Source organism: Triticum urartu, chromosome 1A, assembly GCF_056163025.1.
Source record: "Triticum urartu cultivar PI428250 chromosome 1A, HENAU_Tu73, whole genome shotgun sequence".
Lineage (NCBI taxonomy): Eukaryota > Viridiplantae > Streptophyta > Magnoliopsida > Poales > Poaceae > Triticum > Triticum urartu.
Genome location: NC_141873.1, coordinates 573,242,553 through 573,252,197, shown reverse-complemented (window position 1 = coordinate 573,252,197; position 9,645 = coordinate 573,242,553). Strand labels below are relative to the sequence as shown.

At 41.1% G+C, this 9,645-nt stretch overlaps 1 protein-coding gene and 1 pseudogene across 2 annotated transcripts; both read right to left on the bottom strand.

The window, feature by feature from the left end:
- Positions 1–1,073: 1,073 nt before the first annotated feature.
- On the bottom strand, positions 1,074–5,953 carry LOC147992906 (uncharacterized; annotated as a pseudogene). The gene is made up of 11 exons (XR_015613977.1): positions 5,793–5,953; positions 5,402–5,710; positions 5,199–5,319; positions 3,998–5,111; positions 3,705–3,900; positions 3,255–3,618; positions 3,049–3,162; positions 2,540–2,820; positions 2,347–2,457; positions 2,177–2,245; positions 1,074–1,418 (listed from the first exon to the last, which is right to left on the bottom strand). The product of XR_015613977.1 is annotated as an uncharacterized LOC147992906 (transcript).
- On the bottom strand, positions 5,598–8,345 carry LOC147992905 (uncharacterized). The gene has a single exon (XM_087532487.1). It carries the CDS (start codon positions 7,196–7,198, stop codon positions 6,134–6,136), a length of 1,065 nt encoding a protein of 354 aa, XP_087388613.1. The 5' UTR covers positions 7,199–8,345; the 3' UTR covers positions 5,598–6,133.
- Positions 8,346–9,645: the final 1,300 nt, after the last annotated feature.

Below are 9,645 nucleotides of genomic sequence, written 5' to 3'. Positions count from 1 at the left end.
GATGAGATCCGGCATGCTTTAATTTGTGTAAAATAAGCACCAAAGCTTAATAAAGTAGAATAAGTGAAACTATACTTCACCAGATGTAAACAAAAATGTTCTCTCTGTTCCGCAATATATAACAAATTACAACTAGTTAAGGTAATGTTTGATCGGCAATTATTATATGCCTTGGATGTGCCTACGTCTCAATAAAATTATTTCTTAATCAACTGACATTATCATAAAATTTTCCTTTTATTTAAATATGAAAAAGAAAAAACAGATGGATCATGGCGTATATCTGATGGTTAGGAATCAACTGAAAATATTTCTCGGTCGATTAAGAAACAGCAATCTGATTTTATATGCCTTACACTATGAAACAGGGAAGTATATAGAGCTGGTCTTGTGGTGCCTTAGAGCATCTACAACCACAAACACCAAAATCCGCCCCTCCAATGCCCGCGGACACGTCTGTTGACAGTGACCGGACATCACAAAATAAATCATTTTCATAACTGGATACCCCATTTACAAATCCTCAAATCCATATTATTACATGCACGTGAAACCTAATCTAAAGCGGTGCCCGTCCGGCTCCCACTACTAGAAATCCACATTTTACCTAGAGTCATATACCCTAGGTGAAATAGGAAAAACCATAGGGAAAGACTTTACCTTGGACTTGCCCTAGGTAAAGAACCCTAGGTATAGTATAGTCGGTAAAGACCCCTTCCCCTAGGGTGTATCCAGCAAGCTCTAGGAAAAATTTCTTTACCTAGAGGCACAAGCCCTAGGGAAAGATTTCCATATGTATGTTGCAATCCACGTGGATAGGTTGTTTACCTACAGCCAGGCCTTAGGGAAAGATTGTGGGACCCTTTCGTGCCACATCACCATACTTTCCCTAGAGTTACATACTGTAGGGAAACACATTCCCCATATGCAGACATAATTCAAACGTGTAATTTAAATTTGAATTCATAACCAATAATTCAAATAATTCAAAATGGAGCCATAATTATAAAATGAAAATAACACCAAATAATTAGTGTATATATATATAGATAGATAGATAGATACCAATCGTCACATACATACAGTAGATGCCAAGACATCACCAACCATCACATGTTTGACCAAAAAATAGGCTTGCTAGCTAGAGTTTGCTACATCTAACTGATTAAGCATCTCAATTAGCACGTACACACTGATGTAGGTCAACTAGAGTTTCCTACATTACACAACATGTACTAGCATGTTAACTATACATGCACCAAAATATTACTCCACACACTGTACATCCAAGAACATCAAGGAACCAACTGACTGCTCAATAGCGATAGGCTTAGTGTACCGGTTCCAGACTGACTGAAAAATCCCCCAAACATCCCTTCATCGTCTACAACAGGAACACTTGCAGCAGTAACATGTTCCTGAAAAGAAAGATTCGCAAATTCTCAAAAGCTGGAACATGACAATAAGAACTTATTAGAGGAACTACACGCAACTCTATGTTCCAATGAAAATTAGTGAGTTACATCAAGTCGACAAAGTCTAAACAGAATTTCCTATTTCCAGTAATTAGAACAAAGGCATGCAAAATCTGGTATAAATTTTGGCAGCATAACAACTATAAACTGGATAATTGGACAAAAAAAATATTATGATCCCTCCAACATCCTCACACAGCCCCATTAATCAACATTAATCCCAAATGATCCAGCACCACACAGTCTAGCATCACACATCACATAAGCATGCATATTGTCACAAGTATGTGAATATGTATCTCTCAACTTATCCATACACACATAAGCAATGCAACTACACACGCTGCATCGTTATGAATCAGTTCGCTGGTTGTTTTGGTACAAATAAATGAGACCAAAGACTATACTGAAGGAAGGAAAACATTTACTACCAACAATAGCCATGTGAAACTATTATTTGCACACAGAAACAACAATATGTACTCCTATGTTTGAAGCACCCTATGGTGCATTGCATTCGTGTTTTATCCCAATCAAGAAATTATACTATAAACAACTCTAACATTCTCTTCTGAAAAGGAAAGAAGGCAAACATGCATTGTTCAATATACCCCTCTTACTAAGTTATTTAACCCTAGAAGGTCACAACGAACAGAACATTACTATTTGTATCATTTGAGATCAGTTTGAGAAATGCATACATTAATAGAGCTAGGATTTGTTTCTTGTTGAGCACACAAAGCTGGCGATTCTTCGCTATTTTCTAGAATCTGCAAAACAAGAGCCAGGTTTTAAAAGTAACCCTTATCATGCTTTAAATGTATTAATGTGTGTGTGTGTGTGTGTTTGCTTGAGATGGATGATTACATACTTGGATGGTAGATTGTTGTGGAGATCCAGGAGGAGAAAGCGAACGAAAAGGAGGTGGAACCGGCGGCAGTGGTATTTCTCCAATAGGCACTCCTTGCTTAGTTGCCAAAGTCTGCAAAAAAAGAAAATTCACATAGTGGTTACTTTCAAATGCTAGCAAATTAATTGATAAACATGGAATGTATAACCAGCACCTGAAGAAACTTTTGTATCTCATTGCAGTACTTGTACATCCCAACACCCCATGATAAGACATTGTTGGCATAAGCCTCTGCTTTTCGAGTCTTCTCAGACTCCTTTGGACGCACATCTTAAATTTCTTCAGCTCGACGACGCTTCAAGGCTGCTGAAATAGAGACCATGTACCATGTGGCTTCCCACTAGAGCAATCATAAAGTGCCTTAGAACTAACATCATTTTTCAGGATATCATAGTCCTCTCCATTTAACTCTTTAGCCTTTTCTGTGTAAAGTGCCTACTCAAGAAGAAAACAAAGGTACACAAATGTTTAGGAATTTCAAATAATTGTGTAAAGCTCCTATTACACAATTGCACAAGTGGGCAGACAAATTGACATACAAATTGGACAAACAAGTTGACATGCAAAAACACTAAATTCAGACCAGACTTCATAAGGATGTGTTTGGTTTGAGAAAAGGATATATATTGGCATTATTCCATGGTATTGCTAAAAAACACATACCAAACATTTAGTTGCTTCTGGTGTGTTGAGAATTAAAGGTTTGCTCTTGTCCAATCCTCTATGTGTATGCACCCAAGCCTAAATCTGGTTAACATCTTCGCCGGTTTGTTCGGACTGCATTACACAAGATTCAAGACATGTAAGATATTTATAATTCTTCGTATGATAAGTGATAATAAAGGAAACTACTAAGTTTAGTTGATAACCATTTTTTGACTTATAGTAGTTATCGAGTTGGAACCACCCTTGTGAGGCTTGAACTTTGAGCTGCAACGATTGGCACGGTATTTCTTTGATTTTGCAATCCACTCTTCACTGCACCACTCATCAACTACAACAACCCAAGCTTCTTTTCCTAACCAACCTTGTCTTTGCACCAAATACTGAGCTCTATCAATAGTATTGCCCAGCAAGCTTGTCATTCATGTTAGTGTTCTCAGTTTTTCGAAAATGATCAATTATGGCTTGGATTCTTGCATAGTAAAATATACTTGGCAAAAGTGCCTTGCAACATCTTCGAACATATTGCTTTGCCTTCTCTGAGTATGCATCTTCATACTTGTACCTTAGCTGCAATGAGAATTGATAGATGGTTTAATATAAATAAGAGCAAATTACCTTGGTCAACAAAAGAGAGCAATTTAAATAGTTAATACCCAAAAAGCATCTTCAATTTTGTCTGCAACAGAATGACCATTCGTGTCCTTCACCGCATGATAATGCTCCCACTCCGTTGCAACCACCTTCGCACCATCATAATCCAGAATACCGGGATGGTTACTTTTCAGAAGGCATGTCAATACACTTGATGGTCTTCTGCCCTTTCGAACAACAGGAATGTCCTTCCAATGCCTACAAAGAAGGAAGTTGTAAATACAACAAACAAGTATTAGAAAAGGAAAACATATTGCAGAACAAGAAAGTACTTATACTAAATAATAAGACTTACATCTTGCCAATAGGTCGAATGATTGGACGATCTTCATTATTTGGAATAGCAGGAGGAAGATCTGAAACTCCTCTTATGTACCCATCATAAGTGCCATCAGCAGCAGTAGTGTTTCGAGCAGCAGGCACTGGTTTGATTGCTACAGCAAGTCGAGATGCTTTTCTTCCAATTGTCATCCTGTAATGTGTGATTCTTGAAACAAATAAGATAAAGATAGCAAAGAATAGTTTACAACCAACAAGACAATCATGATAAACATAACGATAGCAAATAGATAAGTGTTTCTTGCCAAGTCTTCAACCACCCAAATTACAATCAACGATAATAAATAGAAAATGGGCTAGAAATCATCATCATCTTCTTCAATTTCCTCAATGATCACTTCATCATAGTCTTCATCCTCGATAACTTGTTCCTGAATACTTTCACCACCCAAATCCTGTCGGTTGCTAATATGTGACAATTCGGTTGGATCAACCACCTCATCTGAACCACGTACTGTTAAGTTGTCAAGTTGTGATCCTACTTGTACAATGAAATCATTGGCATCTAAACTATTCTCTTGGAACACATCTGCATTAGTGGGTGTTGTTGTTGTGTAGTCATCATCTGTGGGAGTTTCTAGACTGCCTAGAGGTGGTACTCTGTAAGCAACTTGCCAATCAAGAAGACTTGCAACCGAAGTGCAAGCATATGGAACATAATAGACTAAGCTCACTTGGCTGGCAATAGCAAAACGCTCATTGGCTGGATTGGTTGAAGCAGGTGCTACTTCAACTAAGCCAAATCTGTTCAAATGTCTCACTCCTTTAGTTGGATGAAACCAGTGACAATCAAACATCACAAGACTGAAGTCCCCATCACCATCAAATTTAAGTTCTATAATGTCCTTAACAACACCGTAGTATTCAAGCTCCTCATTGGTTGCATCATCTATTCCAAGAGCAAGAACGCCGGTATTTCTAGATGAAAGGTCCCCTTCTCTGTGGTTTTCATATTTCTCTGATCAAAATCTGAACCCATTAACTTCATACATGTCATATGATTTTACTCTCATGCTACAACCTCGCGAAAGATCGCGTAATTCTTTATTAATAGATGCATCCTTTATGCACTGCAAGAAGACAATATACGTATATAGAGTTATTAGGCATAGAAAATTGTAGGGCACTTTATTTGCTAGTATGTATAGGTGCTTTACCAAAGTTTTGAACCAATCCAACAAGTTTGGTTTTCCTGAACCAGCACCATCTCGCCTAAGTTTATCAAGTTCTTTTGTACTTGGTTGTCGAGGACGCCTCCATTCATCAAGTTCAAATTGTCTACATATTTTGTGTAAACCATCAGCACCATTTTTTTTAATTGTACATGATTGTGCTAGAAATGCTAATTTAAAGAACTTACTTCACAATATCATCCATTTCAGGCATGTTTAGTAAGATAAAAATCATGGCTGTCTTGTACTCTTCATGTGATAAGATCCTAGGTTCTCCTCTACCAATTTTCCATCCCTTGTCTCCAAACAAACTAAGAGTACTTGTGGTGGTAGTGCTAGATTGTGCATAACGTTGGGGGCGATTTCTTGAGGTAGGCACATCATCAGGAAGGTACAAAGAACTAAAGTTTGAAATCTCCTCAACAAGAAATGCCTCAACAATTGAAGCCTCCACACGTGCTTTGTTACTAACTTTTGCTCTAAGCTTTTTTATTAACCTACATTGCGATGTAACAAATTAATGTCCAAAAAGGAAATACTACTACCATATGGACAGAATGCATGAAGAACAAAACATACCTTTCATAAGTATACATCCAACGATACTTAACAGGCCCTCCTACTTTTGCTTGATAAGGGAGGTGTATCATTAGATGCTCCATTGAATCAAAGAACCCCGGTGGGAAAATTTTCTCCAATTTACAAATTAGGACGGGAATGTTTTCCTCCAATTTATCCATTTGGTTAGGATCTATTTCTTTTGCGTAAAGGAGCCTAAATAAATAACTTAGCTCAGCCAAAGCCTCCCACACATCATTATCTACATACCCCCGCAGCATGACAGGAAGCAACCGCTCCATAAATATATGGTAGTCATGACTTTTGAGCCCATATATCTTAAGTTGCTCTAAGTTAACACCTCACTTCATGTTGGCCACATATCCATCTGGAAATTTGAGCTGAAGAAACCACAACAGGACCTCTCTTATTTGGTTCCTCTTCAAGCAATATGGTGCTCTAGGCTTTTCCCATTTATCATTGGGCTTTTCTTGAAGGTTCAAATCAGTTCTGCTACACAGTACAGCTTGGTCAAGGCGGGCTTTGGCATTGTATTTTGTCTTGTTAGGAATGTCAAGGACAATATTGAATATTGCTTCTGCAATATTTTTTTCGGTGTGCATAACATCTATATTATGAGGAAGCAAAAGCTTTGGGAAGTATGGCAATTCCCACAGCTTAGGAATGTGTGTCCAATTGTGTGTTACTCCATAACCTTCAAAATTGTTGTCCTTAACTTCATTCATGTAAGCAAAAACTTCATCCCCTGTTAACCTACGTGGAGCAATATCCTTCACTACTGTATCTTTTAAAAAGGCATCACTCTGGGTCCTAAATACATGGTCGGCCCGCAGAAATCGCCTGTGGCTATCAAACCAACTCCATTTGTGCCCATTATCTAGCCAAATTGTTTGTGGATCTGCCCCACACTCGTAACAAGCCAGCCCACCATGGGTAGACCATCCAGCAACCATACCAAAAGCAGGGCGGTCATGGACAGTTGTATGCAATGTTACCCTCATATTGAAATTCTGCTTAAGGAAACTATCATAAGTTGGTACACCCGCCCACGCCTCTTTCAACTCATCAAATAAAGGCTTCATGTACACATTGAAGTTCTTGCCAGGACTCTTTGGTCCAGGGATCACCATGCTAAGAAAGATATTTTGTGTTTTCAAGCAAAGAGCAGGTGGCAGGGTCAAAGGAGCAAGAAACACAGGCCAACAAGAGTATTGTGTTAACCCGAAATTAAAAGGGTTGAAGCCATCAGAGGACCTGACTAGCTTAACGTTGCGTGGATCACTTGCAAACCCATCCACATTGAAAGATTTCCATGATTCACTATCAGCTGGGTGCACCATCATTCCTGGATTTTCTCGGTTGCCTTCCATGTGCCATCTCATGTGCTTAGCAAATTCAGGCTGCATGAACAACCTTTGCAATCTTGGTAGAAATGGAAGGTATCGCGGAAATTTATGTGGGATGGGTTTGCGCTTCTTATTTGGGCAGTCATTGTTAACTACCTTATATCTTTCTGTTGGAAATATGCCCTAGAGGCAATAATAAAATGGTTATTATTATATTTCTTTGTTCATGATAATTGTCTATTGTTCATGCTATAATTGTGTTATCCGGAAATCGTAATACATGTGTGAATACATAGACCACAACACGTCCCTAGTGAGCCTCTAGTTGACTAGCTCGTTGATCAAAAGATAGCCATGGTTTCCTGACTACGGACATTGGATGTCATTGATAACGGGATCACATCATTAGGAGAATGATGTGATGGACAAGACCCAATCCTAAGCATAGCTCAAAGATCATGTAGTTCGTTTGCTGTAGCTTTTCCGAATGTCAAGTATCATTTCCTTAGACCATGAGATTGTGCAACTCCCGGATACCATAGGAGTGCCTTGGGTGTGCCAAACGTCACAACGTAACTGGGTGACTATAAAGGTACATTACAGGTATCTCCGAAAGTATCTGTTGGGTTGGCACGAATCGAGACTGGGATTTGTCACTCCGTATGACGGAGAGGTATCTCTAGGCCCACTCAGTAATGCATCATCATAATGAGCTCAATGTGACCAAGTGGTTGATCACGGGATCATGCATTACGGCACGAGTAAAGTGACTTGCCGGTAACGAGATTGAACGAGGTATTGGGATACCGACGATCGAGTCTCGGGCAAGTAACGTACCGATTGACAAAGGGAATTGTATACGGATTGATTGAATCCTCGACATCGTGGTTCATCTTATGAGATCATCGTGGAGCATGTGGGAGCCAACATGGGTATCCAGATCCCGCTGTTGGTTATTGACCGGAGAGGCGTCTCGGTCATGTCTGCATGTCTCCCGAACCCGTAGGGTCTACACACTTAAGGTTCGGTGACGCTAGGGTTGTAGAGATATTAGTATGCAGTAACCCAAAAGTTGTTCGGAGTCCCGGATGAGATCACGGACGTCACGAGGAGTTCCGGAATGGTTCGGAGGTAAAGATTTATATATGGGAAGTCAAGTTTTGGCCATCGGGAAGGTTTCGGGGGTTACCGGTATTGTACCGGGACCACCGGAAGGGCCCCGGGGGTCCACCGGGTGGGGCCACCTATCCTGGAGGGCCCCATGGGCTGAATTGGGTGGGGAACCAGCCCCTAGTGGGCTGGTGCGCCCCCCTTGGGCCTGCCCTGCGCCTAGGGTTTGGAAACCCTAGGGGTGGGGGCGCCCCCACTTGGCTTGGGGGGGGGGGGGGGGGAAGCCACCCTTGGCCGCCGCCCCCTTGGAGATCCATCTCCCTAGGGCCGGCGCCCCCCAAGGCCCCTATATAAAGAGGGGGGGAGGGAGGGCAGCCACACCCCTTGCTCTTGGCGCCTCCCTCTCCCTCCGTAACACCTCTCCTCCCCGCTTGCGCTTGGCGAAGCCCTGCCGGGATCCTGCTGCATCCACCACCGCGCCGTCGTGCTGCTGGATCTTCATCAACCTCTCCTTTCCCCTTGCTGGATCAAGAAGGAGGAGACATCTTCCTAACCGTACGTGTGTTGAACATGGAGGTGCCATCCGTTCGGCACTAGGTCATCAGTGATTTGAATCACGTCGAGTACGACTCCATCAACCCTGTTCTCTTGAACGCTTCCGCTCGCGATCTACAAGGTTATGTAGATGCACTCCTCTCTCCCTCGTTGCTAGATGACTCCATAGATTGATCTTGGTGATGCGTTGAAAATTTTAAAATTCTGCTACGTTCCCCAACAGTGTCATCATGAGCTAGGTCTATGCGTAGTTACTATGCACGAGTAGAACACAAAGCAGTTGTGGGCGTCGATATTGTCAATTTGCTTGCCGTTACTAGTATTATCTTGATTCGGCGATATCGTGGGATGAAGCGGCCCGGACCGACCTTACACGTACGCTTACGTGAGAATGGTTCCACCGACTGACATGCACTAGTTGCATAAGGTGGCTGGCGGGTGTCTGTCTCTCCCACTTTAGTCGGACCGGATTCGATGAACAGGGTCCTTATGAAGGGTAAATAGAAATTGTCAATTCACGTTGTGGTTTTGGCGTAGGTAAGAAACGTTCTTGCTAGAAACCTATAGCATCCACGTAAAAACTTGCAACAACAATTAGAGGACGTCTAACTTGTTTTTGCAGCAAGTGTTTTGTGATGTGATATGGCCAAAGGATGTGATGAATGATATATGTGATGTATGATATGATCATGTTCTTGTAATAGGAATCACGACTTGCATGTCGATGAGTATGACAACCGGCAGGAGCCATAGGAGTTGTCTTTATTTATTTATGACCTGCGTGTCAACATAAACGTGATATAATTACTTTACGTTATTGCTAAAGCGTTAGCCATAGTAGT

Excerpts from the sequence above, each read along its gene's own strand:
- LOC147992905 (XM_087532487.1), bottom strand. The coding sequence starts at position 7,198 with ATGCAGCCTGAATTTGCTAAGCACATGAGATGGCACATGGAAGGCAAC.